This window comes from Haliotis asinina, chromosome 7 (assembly GCF_037392515.1).
Source record: "Haliotis asinina isolate JCU_RB_2024 chromosome 7, JCU_Hal_asi_v2, whole genome shotgun sequence".
NCBI classification, from domain to species: Eukaryota; Metazoa; Mollusca; class Gastropoda; order Lepetellida; family Haliotidae; genus Haliotis; species Haliotis asinina.
Genome location: NC_090286.1, coordinates 37129879 through 37147610, shown reverse-complemented (window position 1 = coordinate 37147610; position 17732 = coordinate 37129879). Strand labels below are relative to the sequence as shown.

The following is a 17732-nucleotide window of genomic DNA, read 5'->3' as shown; positions in this document are numbered from 1 at the left end:
GTGAACATCAACCCTACACAAGATACCATAACGCCTCTCAAGACAAGGCTGGGTAACTGAAGATCAGTTCTAACCACATGAATTCTCTTGGTGTTTCAGGGAGGGTTCACACGCCGCGTTATCCTCAGGATCCATGTCCTGGTTATCACAGCGTTCACTGGTTGCGTCATCGCCATCATTGCCATCAGCTGAGGCGTCGTGGACGGCCTGCAGAACAGCTGACATAATGAGACAACTGGGAAACTGCGTACAGTATTCAATAGACAAAACTGTCGGGACAGAACATGACACAATTCCCATGGTGATTTTTTTCACAAAGGTCTAGAAACCTGATTCAGTGTACAATTATTCTATATCTTCTCTGTTCCTTACTGTCTCACAAAAAAACAAAGGTTCCTGTAACACAGTTTTGGACAAATCTGTATCAAGACCAGGATCACCTCTGCATCAAGAATATATTTGGAAAGACGAATCAATCATATGCACAATATATCTAAAATAGATGTAAAAATAACACTTAAAAATCTGATTCAGCACAAAATACAAAACGTGCTATTGTGGTGAATCTAAATCATATGATGACGCTTCCTCATCATAACACGTGCAACTCGTGCGGGCTGCCAGCACATGACACGCCATCAAAGAGACAAAACATATATATCGGCACGAAACACTCATGAACATCAAACGCCCGGGCACCATGCGTGCAGGACGCCTGGGCATACACGGATTTAACAGCTGTTAGAACAATAATTCTCCATATAAAAAGAGTAGTAATGGCATGACTCAACAGGTCCCGACACAGTTTACACGTAAAACCAACTAAATGACGACCGAGTCACTCTAGGAATTAAGTATATTTAGTATACATATAACACGATTTCAGGGACTACCACTTCACCTTTAATGCTGTTGGATCTGGATGAGAGACGTTGTACATACTGACAATCTAATTGTAAATATTAGTAAATACGCCTACTGTTTTATATACATTGAATTTTATTTAATTTGGACAACATGTATATCCTAGCTGTGCTATACACCAGTTCTGTGTTTTGTGTGATGTGGATGTTTAAGGGAACATTATTGGCTCTCGTTTTAGTTTTCAGCAGTTTCAAACCAATTTGTTTACAAAGTAAATTTAATAGTGTCCAAATTCCAACCATTGATTGTTGAGTTTGTTAAAAACTGTGAAAGACCTACAGCTGGCCTTAGCTGACTTTGTGTTTTTAAAATACTGGTTTGATGGCGTCCCCGCTATGTAAGGTATGCTTCTCCCGGGATAAGTGTCTTTAAAGAACCAATGTCTGCATGTGGTTTGTTTTGACCTGTGATTGTATTCTGTTGTTATTACTTGAAATATTTGCCAGATATATAATATATTGTGATCGTTGTATATATACCATTATTAATAAATGACATGTGCGATATGATATCGACTTTGTCGATAAATTCTTCTTGATGTGGGCGAATAAATCGATGATGTCTAGAAGACTGTTTATGTCAGTAATTACTAAACAACACACTTCTATGACTTCTTTCCATGATGGGGGCGGTAAGATTGTACAGTGGTTAAAGCGTTCGCTAGTCATGCCGAAGACCCGGGTTCGATTCCCCACATGGGTACAGTGTGTGAAGCCCATTTTCTAAGTAGCCCATCGAGATACTGCGATAGTACTGTTGAACTAGTCATAAAACTACACCCGCTTGTTTGATTGTTTGATCACGTTTAGTCGAGAGATCTTGCGAGAAGACGGTTTGTGGTTCATGTCAAAAGACGCCAAAGTCTACTGGTTAAAGCGCGACACGCCGAAGACCCGGGTTCGATTCCCCACATGGGTACACTGTGTGAGGGTCTTTTCTGGTGTCCCCCTCGTGATACTGCTGGAATATTGCTAAAAGCGGCCTAAACTAAACTCACTCACTTTTTGTAAATAGAAACACTCAGACCGTAACCATCAGGAGAAAGTACCAGAGTGCGTACTAACGAAAAGACATGATCCAAAATGCAGTCAAAAGGTTTGATAACCGATGACAACCTAGATTTTTTAAGCTCTCTTAGCACTAAGATAGCCGTAAGTGCTGGACATTAACATTAACCTACGACTATCTTAGTGCTAAGAGAACTTCAAAAACATAACCCCTGATATGGGTTATGTCAACCGTCTTGCTTTGCGGCAGTGTGTGGCGTTGGTGGTTTAACATATTGATGGAACAAACCGGATATCGTATCGTATGTTTTCCCAGAGGCTAGATGTCCATGTGTGAACACATGTCATCCACAAAGAGATCGCTGAAGTAACTTTACACGTAAGGGTGGAGGAAATCAGATATGTAATTTAATGATTCTCATTTTATATATAAATTGCTTCATTTCCGGTTCAGTGAACCCAATGCCTTAATAACAATAACAATAGTGCTGAAAATGTATATAACCTGTAATCCAACCACTAATTTGGAACCCAGTGCCTTGACAAAACACTGCCATATGTTATGGCAAAGCATGAATATAAGAAGGGAAGAAAGAAAGTACCTTTTTCGAAATATTAAGTTTATTATGCACGTCTGGAATCTGACTCATGAGTGAGTGTGGTTTTAACAGTATTCTGTAAAACCGTGATGTGCCAGCTTAATGTTAGTGCAAAACTCTCAAGAGGTGGGAGTCTCAATTGGCGTTTATCGCTTTGAATGCACAATGACATTTAGAAAGTGGTCAAATGTGGCATATGTTATATTGGGGATTGGAGTTTCTCAGCAAAGTTTGGATGATAGTGCTTTTGTTGGGTTAAGTGTCATTCGGGATTCCAACCCACACCCTAAGTATTGGTTAAGCACTCTGCAATATCCACTCTTTCTGACCATGTTTACTTTTCGCTAACCAATGATGCGAGAAAGTTGATAATTACGCGAACTGTCTATGTTGACTATAGTATGTTTGACCGATGAATTGATCTCACAAAATGTAATAATTGCAACAGTCCCATGGAATCAAAAGACCAGCTCTGATAATTTGTATCACAGCTGTAAACACCCGAATAAAAAAGGGTTTTTTTAAACAAACGATCAGTATTTTTTTTCACTTTTCTTTATTTCTTAGGTGGGGTACCACTGGCTGGTAGAACAGCCAGGTGTGCGAGTTGCACGTGTGAAATTGAAATTTCATTATTTCCTGGAACGTTCTCCTTAGTGTGAGAGAGATGGTATGCAAATTGGCCAAGAGGAATTTATATCGCTAGACTGTTGACGGATGACCGGTCCCTTCAGTGCGCAATGATACATCAACACATTGATTGCAGTCATTTCCTCGTCATATATTAATCAGAGAGAAAAAATGGCATCATTAATCAACATTTTGTACAAATATTCATACGAAAATCGCTGGACGCAGTAAAATCTTTTCTACAAAATATATGTCAAGGCACGCGTAACATATGCATACTAAATGATGCGTTCATGTATATGGCCGTACTATCATGGCTCCAATAACAGGTGATCGAGCCATCTTGTATTAACCCATATATAAACAGTCAGCGTTGGCATATCCCTCGGCAAGTTATAGACGATATTTATCAAATCTTGTCGAATAACATACTGACCTCACTCGATAGGCCCATTTTATTAGGTGTTGAAAAGAACCATAAAAATATGTTAAATTTTGAATTGCTTCAGTATATGTAATGCAGAGATTATACCTAAAGAAAAACATTACAGTAAATGCCAACTCTTAAAGTACATTGTTCAAATCAATATTATTAAAGTAAACAAATACCGAAACATGGCGTGTCCACATCCAAACCATTACACTTCAAACCCAAATCCCATCAGTGTCATTTTATCCACCTTGACCTAGTCATTTATTTTCCACCCCATCCACCACAAAACAAATCCCCAACAACAACAAAAAACAAAACAAAACAAAACAAAAGAAAACAAACAACCCAAACAAGCAACAGATTAAGAGCCCACCCAAAAATCAGAATCCTGATGCTTCAATCTTTCTTTTCAATGAATTTTCTGCTTCACTGGGTTGCAGTTCCAGGGGTTTCTCACATAAAATGCTAATTATGAAAAACAGTAATGACTCGTATTCTTTTATGAAGGAAACAAGCGGTTAATCCAAATCCACAGGACCTTCCAATGCTGACTCACCTACCCACTCTCGGTTGTAAATTGTGGCTAATGATTTAACTGAAAAGGTTGCATCCATTCCAAAGTGTCGCGACCGTGCTGTGGGCATACACAGTATTACATCATTACTTCCGTGTCGCTCCAGGAAGCTGGTGCATGCCGTGTTAGCGAGCATTGGTAGTCATATCACCCTCCGGTGTGCCCTTGGGCACGCTTTACTGTTGAACCTTTCTTTTCATGTCTTTTCTTAAGCCCGTGCTCATCCAAGCTGCTAATTAGCATTTGTGTCTGAACATATTTATGTTCTTAGGATCAAAATCGGTAAACAGGCCAAGGAAGGTCATATCATACCAAGAGACTCTGCACCACAAAGCACGTACAAGGACATCGACCAAAATACTGGACATCAAACCGCTTTGAATGTATTTATAATTCGAAACAGGAACAAACGACCCAAGCAATATGCCTGTGAGACAGTTAGTATTAGGATACAGACACCAAGGAAGACAGAAGGAATAGACCGCACTGAATGGTCTGCTTGAAAGGAAAAGACAGCGGCGAGCTGGGCTTCAGACAACAGGCAAGCACACAAATCATTCGAAGTATAAGTAGACAAATCATTCTAACTATAGGTACAATGAACCATTTTAAGTACAAGCACACAGATCATCTTAAGTAACAAATCATACTAAGGTCTATCATCCTAAGTACAAGCACACAGATCGTCCTAAGTAACAAATCATACTTAAGTCTATCATCCTAAGTACAAGCACACAGATCGTCCTAAGTAACAAATCATGCTCAGATCAATCATCCTAAGTACAAACACATGGATCATCCTAAGTATAAATCATAATAAGTTCAATCATCCTATGTAAAAGCACACAGATCACCCTAAGTAACAAATCATACTAAGTCCAATCATCCCAAGGCTAAGTTCAGTCGTCATAAGTACACGCACATAGACCATGCTAAAAGCAAGCACATGAATCATCCTAGAAGTGTAAGTACACAAATGATACTAAGTACAAAGATCCTATTAAGTACAGGTAGACAGATCATCCTAAGTCACAAATCATGCTGCGTTCAAGCACACAGATCATGATAAGCACAAGCACACAAATCATCATAAATACAAGCACAGAGGGCCGGTTAAGGCTCGGGTTAGAATATTGACCCTCAGTAACTCATGCTTGTCGTAAGAGGTGACTAACGGGATCGGGTAGTCAGGTCTGATTTGGTTGATACATGCCATCGGTTTCCATTGCGCAGATCGATGTTCATGCTGTTGATCACAGGATTGTTTGGTCAAGACTCAACGTTTTAAAAACCGCCGCCATATAGCTGGAATATTGCTGAGTGTGATGTAAAACTAAACTCACTCACTAGCACACATATCATGCTAAGTACAAACACACAAATCATGCTAAGTACATGTACAAAGACCTTTATAAGTTGAAGCAGACAGATCACATTAAGTACAAGCTCTCAGAAAGTACAGGTGCAAAGATCACGTTAAATGCAAGTAGAGAGTATTTTTCACAAACATGCTAGTATTCGTTTTGCAACTCAGTAAGAAGAGTGAAGGGGTGTCATGTGATAGAAACTCATGTTAAACATTGTTTGTTCGTAATCCTTTAAAAATAATCAAGGACATATGTCGAGTTTAATTATGACCATTTATGAAAGGGTTGTCCGTGTCGCCCGGGGACCTGGCCGCGCCTGACTGAACACTGCTGGGGGCACGTGACAGGTAGACAGGTAAGTAATTCTTATGACAGCAGACATGCGTCGTTTTACCAAACGCGCTTCACACTAGCGGAGGGGAGGGACCCGATATACAGACCCTGACCCGCGGATTATACACATACAACCAGGAAGACCCACACAACAGGTAGGAGTTAGTAAACATTACATTAATTTAAAATTGATTTATATAAATTGATCTGACAACGGAATTATGTTGATTTTGCTTTACAATATATTGAAAAGGCATATCTCAGGATAATGCTGACTTTTTCAATAAATATTTACAGGGTTAATTTACATTAACTTGTTTGAAAATCATTACTGTTTGATAGAATTATAAAATACACTTTCGACCTACTGTTTTAATGTGTTATAAAAACAACCATTATTATTATAACGAATATTATTTTATAACAAAAATATTGTTAACGGGCGATACATGTGTAGTGGAAACGAGGTAAATTCAACAAGCCATTAGGCTATCAAAGATAATGCTCAAATAATTATTCACAAAAATAATTTAACTGCATACCATTGCTGTCAATATTGCTTCAAATCGAGAAGATATCATTCGTTATTGCTGATCATCCCTTACACATGTGACTGGGTTTCGCCACGCCAATCAAAAGAGGAAGTGACAACGTTAGCGATGAAATAACAGAAAATGACTTCCCTTTCGAGCTAATGAATTTAAAGATATCCAGTGCCGTATATTTGTTTACCTGCCTAAGGAGATAAAAAAAAATGATTGAAATTATATCGAGAAATAAAAATTCGTTTTTTAACAGAAACAAAATAGCTTTGATTTCTGATTTAGCCCGAGGCTGGTAGTGATTAATGTACAAGGGCACTAGAATCTCAGCTACTATGAAATATTAGCAGTCGGAAAATTAACGATATGCCTTTGACCTCTCCCAAACCAGGTCAAATTATATGCATAAGGGCATTGTTGCGAATACACAACACACGGTCTTTGCAAACACAGAACACGTATACGGTAAGATTTAAATTGCAGATAAAATCTACGTCCCGGTATGTTTATCTGAGGGACTAATTACCCGTAATACGTCACAGGGAGCGGTGCTTAGTGTCATAGACTGCCCGAATACATGTACATGCGTAAGTAGGGCGAGACGGGAAAACTGCTTGTAAACACGCTCCTTAATTTGAGCCCTTTGCTGCATATTTGTACATAGATCACGCTGTAAGCGAATTGAGATTTTTCAGTTAAATTAACAAATGTGATAGATCCAGAAAACAAAAGGGTAGAGTGACCTTTATAGTTAGATACAGTGCTATCGTAGTTAGAAATGAACCACAAAATAAAACGGCCGGCGAGAAATGCATATTTTCATTCTTGATTTTAGCTGATTCACTTTTAATATATTGTCTGCTGTGTGTGTGAGAAGGGTAAGTGTATATTAACATGGGAAGTTGGATGCGAGCAAATGTAAGTTTTACAAAAGTTGAGGTATACTGACAGCAAAAGAAACGCAACTCTGGCATTTTCTCATATTTTTTAATAGAAGACATACACATCTATGTTTATTTTTATGAGATTTCATATCTATTCATGTCTTCATGTCCATTCGTGTGGAAGTCGCCACATTCAACTGTTTACTGGTACTGTAAAAGCTTTACTGTCGTTATTTGCTAGTGGTGTCATTATAGTTTCAGACACTGTGGTTTACATCGGCAGACACATACTCAAGCAAACAATCAAGGAAACACATAAAAGTACAAGTGTTCCTTTATTTATCTCTAGAATTTAACCCAGACTGCAATACACACTTTCAGAAGAAACCTGGAATAGCATAAAGGAAGACTGCACTTTCATGTCCTCACTGCGTTTCCATGAGTATGTATTCTTGGTTCTTACTACAGAATGGTGAATGGCATTTGGAACAAAAATAATGCTGACAAAACCTATCGCCTATAGAAACACAGTATTTATAAGGTCCAGGCGTAAATACAATTATATTATTATCATATGATTGTCATATTCGTAAGTACGCATCTGACATTTTGAGGGCCAATGGATTTGACAATATAGAGAAAATAGTCCACCAGCTGGATTTTGAATAGCACAAAAACATCAGCTGTTCATGGCAAATGTGTCCGATAGCCATCGTATGGTAGCTAACGTTATAACTTGTACAAAGTGCTGAAACTGAATAAATAGGAAATAAAACTGAATTAACGACGACCATCTCTATTATGCGCGTTACTATATTTAGATATTTCTTTGATATTGTATAGATGGTAGGTAGAGATGGAGATAAAATTACGAACAAATGTAAATTGCAGTTATATTACATTCAGATTCATAGTAACCTTTGCTAGTTTTCAGATTATGACCAGCTGAGCTTTCTTGTGTTTTACGGTGTTAGTATCTGCACCTGAACGTCGCACCTAATGCACTAAAGAAGTTGACTATACATAGAACTTGGTTTTCCTTCATCTATACAACTTCTAAAATGCCTGTCAAAGAAGTTATGGGCTTTCTTGGGTAATATTTTAATGACATTGTTGGCTACTAGTAGTCAAACACCTCTAAAGTAAGTGTTGACGTCTTTGCAGATTAACAGATAATGAGTTATTGCCACTATTTCAAGAGGAACAGGATAGTTGAAAAAACAAACCGTGCAACTAAGCCATGCGTTACTGGCCAAGTTGCAGCCATATTCATGTTTTGGTGATTCATAAACGGCAAGTCCGGGAAACCAAATACAACACCGATGCATCAGATGTTAGTATAGGTTAAGTGTCTTTTCTGTGGATATATATAAAGAGGTTGATGTAGCATCGCCGAAATTCATCATAACCATATTTTATTACTCAAGGGTTTAAAATCTCCTCAATATTCAAAAGTAAGATCATGACATAAACAGATGCCGGTTTTGCGAGGTAGTTTTAACCTGTGAATCGCCTCTGGTCGGTAGTGTTTGATGATGAACAGTTGTATTTCAGTCCAAGGGAGAGTTCCAAGCCGAGTCTCGCAATGACCTTCACTTCCGGTCTCTGCTCCCTCCTGGTATTGCTAGGGATGCTGGGAAGAGATGCTGCCTTCCCCCAGGGAGCTAATGAGATGTCCTGCAAGGAACTACTGCCTGGGCACGGAATAGAGGTGAAGCACGAAAAACCCTACAACCTTCTCGTCAACAAGCTGACTGTGTACCCAGGGGACACAATTAAAGGTACGACACTGACATGGGTGGGGCGGCATTGACATTGGTCTACCGACATACACAATGCTAGATGTATTGGTATAGTGTAACACTGTTATATTGTTACGTATGCATGTGAATGTCACAGTCCGATTGTGAAGTAAGTCATTTCGTGAACTGATTAAAAATTTCAGTCATTTCAAGAAATGACTATGACGGTCAGCATAGTTAAAGTTACAACAATAAACATTCTTCAGTCATTTCATAAAATAAATGATGTTAAAATTGTGATCCACTTTTGAAGGTTATTAAGTGAAATCTCATGACATGACTGAAGTATATTGATTGTTGTTACTCAAATGACGCAAAACGGCTGGCCCTCTTGGTCATTCACGAAATAACTGATTTCACTAACTGACTGTAACATATATACCCTAGCGATAAAGTTTGTGATAAATCATGAAACATTACATAGAGAATATGCCAAGGCAATAAAAATGCCACCACAGCCTGCTCTGACAAGAGTGTCACAATACAATGAAAACACGTACATGCCATGTCCTTTTTCATATCTTAACTAGACAAGTAATCCCGATGAACAAGAAAACGTGTTCATTAAAGTTTTAAATGATAAATATTAATTTTGACAACATGAAAAAAATGTTGTCTCACAAAACTGGGAGAATTTCTAACGTACGTTAAAGTTTGAGAATTACGATCGTCTTAACGTTTAGATCACTTCGCGAAACGTGGTACTGATCACCTGAGAATGGTATGTTCCAAATGCAAATACTAATGCTATCTATACAGGCAATCACTTTGTTTACCGAAGATCAGGTTCGATATGACATATGTCATTTAAGGATATTCTTGTATGATTTACAAAACGCACCTATTTTTATGAATTTCTGTTACCCAGTAACCATTGAGGGAACAAAGGACTTCAGAGGCTTCTTAGTGAAGACAGTCGAAACTCGCAATGGTAACCCCATTGGGTTCAGCATCCCTGGCATCAACATGGTGGACAGGTGTGCCGTAAGTGTTGTTAATGTTGTGATAGGGGCAGGTAAATCCTCATGGGAATGCTAAATATACTACCTGTGAAGATCCCGGTTAGAATTGGTCTTCCGCAATCCATGCTTGCCATAAAAGGCGACTATGCTTGTCGTAAGAGGCGACTAAGAGGACCGGGTGGTCCGGCTCGCTGACTTGGTTGCCACATCATCTTAGCGTAGATTGGTGATGATCTGTTGATCACTGGAATGCCTGGTTCAGATCCGATTATATACAGCCTCCCACCATATGGCTGGAATATTGCTGTGTGTAACGTTAAACAACCAACCAAACCAGGCATAGTAAGCTTTGTTGCTTTACTCTCAGTTCCATAATGAAGAGGGCAGAATTTGTTGTGCAGAGCTGCATCTCGTTGTGACTGTTTTATATTCGGGAGTGGAGTTTTATGCTTGTGAAAAATGTTTAAAAGTGCCTAACACCACAAAAATAAAATAGAATGAACCGTGGCACAATGATGCCGACGCACCTGTGAAATATGTCCAACAGAAACCACATCCTCTGCCAATGCTCGTTGGGTTCACCAATGTAGAAGTATCTTTCCTTGAATTCCTAAAGGCAGTCGTCCTTGCCTTGGAATAGATTTCAGTTCAAACATTTCAAAGTGGAACAAAAAAACATTTTTGGGGGGTTTGCTTCCGACTTTTACGTAGCACGCCCTGAGAACAGGAAATTCTGTCAAACCCACATTAAGAGTGCATGACAATTCCTTCTATACCAGAAATCCGGTGTAACACACAAAGACGGCCGTATAGCGAAGAAGAGGAAAACATTCGACTGGGTCGCACCTTTACACGCCAATCCCGGGACGATTATCCAGTTCAGGTAACTGAATTCTTGAAAAGGAGCCATGCTCCAAGTTTTGATGCAAGCCGCAGCTGATGTCGTAGTTCCTATACATTGTTGTAGACACACTGCTCTCCACGCTGCCCTGACGTTACTGCTGACGTTACACAGAGAAGCTCAGAGCAGCTTCCCCGTGAACAGGGGGTTGTAGCCCTGGGTAATTTTAATACAGAGCTCCGTTTGAACCCAAATATGGCATTCCGTTTACGAAAGCCATCGTAGCGGTAGCTTTGTGGAAGCAGTCAAATGACGGAGTATGTAATTACTGCGGCGCAACGATCATTCCTTTTAACGAGTCTCACGAACGAGTCTAAAGATTCAGTCGAAGAAGAAACCTAGTTTAAATGTATACTATGCTCATTATGGCATCAAACAACAAACTAAACCATTGTACGTCAGATAGGTTGCATTGCCTTAGTTTGGTTATGTTCCACGCTTGTTTGAAGCGAGACGATCAATGTCCACTATCTTAATCCATGTGGGGTGGTGGGGTAGGCTGGTGGTTAAAGAGTTCGTTCCTCACACCGAAGCCCTATGTTCGAGTGTCAACATGGGTACAATGTGTGAAGCCCATTTCTGGTGTCCCCAAACGCATTATTGCTGGAATATTGCTAAAAGTGGCTTAAAACGAAACTCACTCTCTTATCCGTGTCTTCTGCGTGCAGGTCAGTCATCGTGGAGGACAAAGCCCGCTACTACTATGTGAATTCCGCCAACGTTGTCATAGTGACGCGACCGACCACACAAGCTCCAACCACACCCAAACCACGCTTACCTGTCGGTGGATTCACCTTTGGCATCACAAACGACCGTCAGGCCCCAAACCCTCCTCCGCCACGTGAAACAAAAACTGAGCAGGGATTTGTACCAAGGGAGCTAACTGGAACCGAACCCCTAACTGCTGAACAAACGCAAAAGGAGATCACTCGGGTGGGGCAGATAACTCGTGAAGCGATTCAGTGGTCGTGGCGGCGGTTCCTTCATCTCATATTCCCTAACGTTAATTGGGCAACACCACGTCCCTAAACCCACGCACTTCTATTTCTCTTTCATTTTCAATGCTAGTTTGTAATGGTAGTATCATCTTGAGGGAGACTGCTCTCGATGAAATGCATTGCATGTTGACTTCGATTTGAAACCTTTTCTACAGAAACAGTCAGGATTTTACTGCACATTATAAGTACATGAACGTTGTCTGTGCCTGTTTAGGATTGTTTAGTTGATATTCAGGTGGGAGAGGAGTTTGACGGGTTGGGTGGGCTTTGGGTTGTCATTCACATTTTCTTCTTTGAAATGAGTATCCAAAGGTGTGTGATTTTTTGTAATTATATTTTTCAGGATATCCAGCATGTCCTACTAAACGTTTGCCGTAGATTCTATAGATGTCTATGCTTTTTAAGAAACAAGTGCTTTCCTTTAATGATCCCAGACCCCGCCTGAATATTATAGCGGTGGTTCTTCAGTTCTTCAGTTCTTCAATTAACCTGTAGTTTCCCCCACCTGTAGTCTGTTGCATGTCCTGCGTCTCTCATTCTTCCCAAAATAAACATTTGGTCTTTTTCCCTGTTTCCTGCATGTTTTCTATCCTTTTACATGGCATGGAATTCTAGCTGTCCGGACAATGGTGATGGACTGTTTCCACTGAGCACATGGTTCACTTCTAGGACGTAACTCACAGTACATCAACCTTTACCTTCCCGACTTCCGGTAACTTCCAGCCTACGTGTGCAGTACGCCTGCATTCGACATTCCGAGATTAACCAACATGGTAACACTAAGTTAATAACTGAAAGATGCTCCAAGGCTGAAGCATAAGTGCCAAGTCAATAGACACCTACAAGCAGTTCTACGGGACGTCAGGGTAAGAGGCGTGGTTAAAGTGTTTGTCCCGCCGAAGGCACAAGTTCGTTCCCCACATGGTTAACGTGTGGTTTTATACGAGGTGTATTGCTTTAATGTTGATACATGCAAAACCACACCAACTCACTCACTCACTTACATACTCCCTCACTCGTAAGATATTCAACTGACCTGACATTTACAAATGAGAAACATGTATATTACAATTACATCTACAGTTACTGAGGAAGAAGGACGTTTTAGCTGATTTGTTTTATCTCAAATATACTGTGCTCTTTGGTGTTCTACCTATCTCCTGGTTCCTAGCTGTCCTCTGAGTTTCCTACGAGTAACTTCTTTGGATCACTCCGCCGAGGTCTGTCCTTTTTTATATTCTTCTATATTAATCATTTCTGGTGGTGGTCGAACCATAATGTGTACATGTCATTTTTCACGAGTTCACGTTTCGTCAACCCCATCTAGTAACGCCCCTTCAGGGTCTATTTTTTATAAAATGACTCAGGCATCGGTTAAAGGAGTTCAATTAACTCTTTGTTTGTGTTATCTTCCTTACAGAATGCTTCCAAAGGGACAACCCCTCTTGGTATCCCCTTGGACCCCGGTTGTGGCCGGACTCGCGGCTGCTTCCACGACTGCCAGGAAGGCAGGTGCACATACATCGTCACGTGGGTGGACGCGGGTGCCGTCATCACATTTGACATGAAGAAGATCGAACCAGCAAGGAGCGAGAGGTGGATGGCCATTGCCTTTTCAGAGGACAGGATGATGGTGAGCCTTTGACATTGTTTGATAACACATGGCGTCTCCTTTCCAACGTGGGCCGGTGAGGTAGTCCAGTGGTTAAAGCGTTAGCCCGTCACTTCGAACACCCTGGTTCGATTCCCACATCGGTACTGTGTGTGAAGCCCATTTGTCGTGTCCCCCGTCATGATATTGTTGGAACATCGCTCAATGCAGCGTAAAACCATACTCACTCACTCACGCTTCCCAATACTCCCACACTCTCATAAGCAAACGTTCTTTGTTTTTGGCTTTTTTATCCAGGGAGACGATGCAGTTATTGAGTGCGTAATTGACGCCGGGTTTGTCAGCGTGTACAGTTCTTACAACGACGAGAAAACCAACATTCGCATGGAAGATGTGAGTACTGGCCAGAAGTGACTGTTACTGTATGTGAACTTTTAACCTAAAATTATGGATCACCTGCGGCTGTCAATTTAAGATGGTTAACGTTTCGATCTGAACAGTACATTGACAGTACATAAGTTTACAAATGATTAAGTGGAGTCTATCATTCAAGGACACAGGAAAGACAAGCACATTGGTATCCTGAAGTAATGCGCAGGTCCCCGTTGTACAAAAGGGTGTTATCTATATAGTAAGGTGACCTTATTTCCCATACCTAAATAAAGACTAGTTGGGGTTGTTTTGTACAGCAGTACCCTAGTCTGTACAGATATATTTCACTCAGTTATTGGGAGTACAGGCCGTACTGAAAGCATCGGTTGAAATGAACACGAAGGTCTGGTGGTATCTGAAAGTCCTTTGTCATTCACCCCCATGCATGTTATTTTTAAGATTTTAAAAATAAAATGCCTTGCTCTGTTAAAGCTATTATATCTTGATGGCATATGCGTTTAAGAAAACTGCCGGTCTGAGTAACGCTGCCGGCTCCTATGTCAACGGCGTCCTCGAGTGCAGCTTTGACCACGTTAAGAAGGATGACTTCTACCCACATCTGAAGGACCTTAACCACGACCTCTACCTTATGTTTGCTGATGGGGATGCAATTAGCGGTAGGATTTACCTTTATATGTTTTAAACATAAACAACTTACTAAGACTGTTTTTGAAAAGAATTGTGACGAGTAACCCAGTTGTCTTTGCAGATCTACGAAACTGAAATTGTGGGTTCGACTAACAGTTATCCCTGAACATACCTCTAGGTTTGTCATCTCATACAAATCCAGTGTTCAGGCGGTAAGCTTCTGAGAATTGCATGTTTTGTGGCATTCCTCCCACATTAGTGAGTGAGTTTGGTTTTACGCCGCACTCAGCATATATGGCGGCGCTCTGTAAATATTCGGGTCTGGACCAGACATTCCAGTAGTTGGGATCAGATGACATGTGGCAGCCATTTCAGCAAGCCTGACCACCCGATTCCGTTAGACACCTCTTACGACAAGCATGGGTCACTGAAAATCAATACTTACCCGGTTCTTTACGGATACTCTCCAATATTAAACAGATAGAACAAAAGGAGCGTCAAACAAAACTCACTTACCCTTTGAGACGAATGACACCATGAATGTTTGCAATTGCTTATTTTCATCTAAATGTTCGTCGAGGCGCTATACGTCTCTAGCTAAATTCGCTCGATACAATTCGGGTCGATTTCTAACAAGAATACTATTTTCTGCTGAAATACTGCTAAAAGCGGCGTAAAATCATACTCACTGACCCATTCACTCAAAAGACGTTGTCTGCGCAACGGAAACACTCTGTGAGCTGTGAGAACACACGTACACACGCACAATGGTTGTGTTTCAGGTAACATCTTCCCTCACCGGTACGACGTACTGCCGCCAGTGACTGACGTGCCAGTTGACCTGCAGAGCATGGAGAGTGTAGGAGGTGAGGGGCCTAGGTTTCCGCTTGTGCTGGCTCACGGTAAGTAATCTCTTTAATCCCCAGTAGAACTCAGTGGAACTCAAGTGAGCCTGTATTTGATATCGGAATCTCTTTGGATAGGAACCACAGCGGTGTCAACCGGGACAGGATGGCGAGTATTTTGTTAAGCGATGGTGGGCGCTAAGACTTGATCATGACCAGACCGAAGCAAAATGAAACGGAAAGCTGCTATACTCCGTTGCACTTGGGAACTTGGTTGCTAGATGGGAACTTTGTAGCATGAAACTGTTTTGGCAGGGGTGAAGAAGCAATATACCCGTCGGCTCGAAGTAAAGCTCAGCTTTCGAGTAATTTCACTGAAAAAAGCTATCGCGGTTGCAAATCTAACAAGCTTGTCTGTGTGCTTGCAGAGGTGCAAGGCGTCATAATACCCCCGGCCCCTAAAGCTGGTTGCAGATGGACCGGAAGTAACCTACTTTTCGTCCTGACCGGAAGTCTGATATCTATCGTCTTTCAAACAGTCTAAACAAATCCTGAAAGTAACACCATTCATATACTGAACTATATTTAAATGTGATATCATATCTACTTATTATACGGTTATGATGAATTAGGCATACTCAATATTTGCTTGAGAATCAGTATCAGATACAGGCCACTTTTGTGTACAGGGTTCTTTTTCATTGACGGTACAACTGTCTCAGATCACTTGAAGATCCATGTTATCTCTATCGAATCAAGTATCCCGATCGATGATCATAATGCTCATCAGTGGACTTATCCAAATTCGATTACTTACACACGGATGTAATATAGCTACAATACTGCTGACAAAACAACTGTCTCGGACCTTAATCCATGTTTTATTTGATGGTATAAGATATTCTTACAGATGTTGATATGTATTGTGTTATTTATTCTACGGTCATGTAATGACTGATATTATTTATACACTTGATATATATTTTTTAACTCATTATTCAATAATGTGATTGTAGATTTGATTACTGTAGTATTTGATACATTTTTAGGGAATTTATATCAGTTTAAAGGGTATGAGGTGTAAGTTTGAATATTACAATTATGTTTGCTCGTTAAAGGGTCGTTGATACATGCTGTATTCTGCACTATCTAAAATAAAAATATTCGCAACTCATTCAACCATAAGTTGTTTTCAATTGTTTCAACCTGAACACTTCTCTACATACACGCGTGTAATTGATATGAGCTGATAATATTATGAACGCATTGATCTCTTTACACAGTATGCCACATGAGACTTCCGGTTACAGTGCCTCCCCGTAATCTGAAAGGCGTGCAATGCGCTTGTTTGTACAGAACCTGGCTGATTGTATGAAGACGTGCCGTGACAGAAACTAATGTTGTCCATAATATTAATCACAGGTTACGGAGGCATTCATAATTTGGACGTACATGAATGCGTGACACGTTTTTATGGACAACAGCTTATGCGTATTTTTATACGACGTTTCAGAGCTAATTCATGTTCCTTCATCACCTGATGAGATAGGAAGAATTAGTTCCATTAGGTGATGAAGGACCAAGAATTAACTCCATTAGGTGATGTCTGCAAGAAACAGCTTCTAGGTGATGAATGAGCAGGAATTAGCTTCACTAGGTAGTGACAGAGCAGGAAGTAGCTTCATCGAGTGACGAAAAGCAAGAATCAGATGTCGTATAAAGGAAAAAAGAAGCTGTTATCCGTAAAGACTTGTATGTATTCATGGTCAAAACAGGCCCGAGTGGCACCTACCACATTTGTTCTGTAGTTTTTAACGGTGACAGGGGAAAGCTGTAACAACGAGAACACACACCGTAGTTTACACAGAATCCATCGCAGAGCTAACAAGGGCTGGCCGTCACGGAGTACTATGGCCTGTCCTTGTAAAACTGAGCCACGTTCTCTGGGTGGGTTAGCAAGAAACAACAGGGGAAAAAATCCAAACTGATACATACAACGTATACTATGGATTTTACAACTTCTTTAATATTTACAACACAACGTTTCTGGGCTATTTCTTTGCCATCCATCAAGAAGTAGCCCAAAACGTCGAGTTGTAAATAATATAGAAGTTGGAAATCCATATCATACGTTGTTAATATGTAACCTTCCAACTCCTGAAACCCATTCAAACTAATACATGTATATAACTATATCTTGAACTATATCTTGAACACCATTTCTGACACTTGAAAGCCAGTAGTCTGTAGTTGTTCACATACATTAATACATGTATAGCCCGGATAAGTAACTAATATC

General features: G+C 40.3%; 1 protein-coding gene and 1 pseudogene across 1 annotated transcript in view; both read left to right on the top strand.

Moving 5' to 3' along the window:
• LOC137291971 (putative ferric-chelate reductase 1 homolog) overlaps window positions 1-17732 on the top strand; it is a 35439-nt gene that overhangs the window by 12261 nt on the left and 5446 nt on the right. Inside the window, exons 16-21 of the mRNA XM_067823523.1 lie at window positions 100-187; window positions 12626-12668; window positions 13337-13589; window positions 13866-13961; window positions 14464-14617; window positions 15371-15490. Of these exons, the coding sequence (XP_067679624.1) occupies window positions 100-187; window positions 12626-12668; window positions 13337-13589; window positions 13866-13961; window positions 14464-14617; window positions 15371-15490 (754 nt within the window). The remainder of the gene's footprint in view (window positions 1-99; window positions 188-12625; window positions 12669-13336; window positions 13590-13865; window positions 13962-14463; window positions 14618-15370; window positions 15491-17732) is intronic.
• LOC137291337 (ferric-chelate reductase 1-like) lies at window positions 5903-12522 on the top strand (annotated as a pseudogene).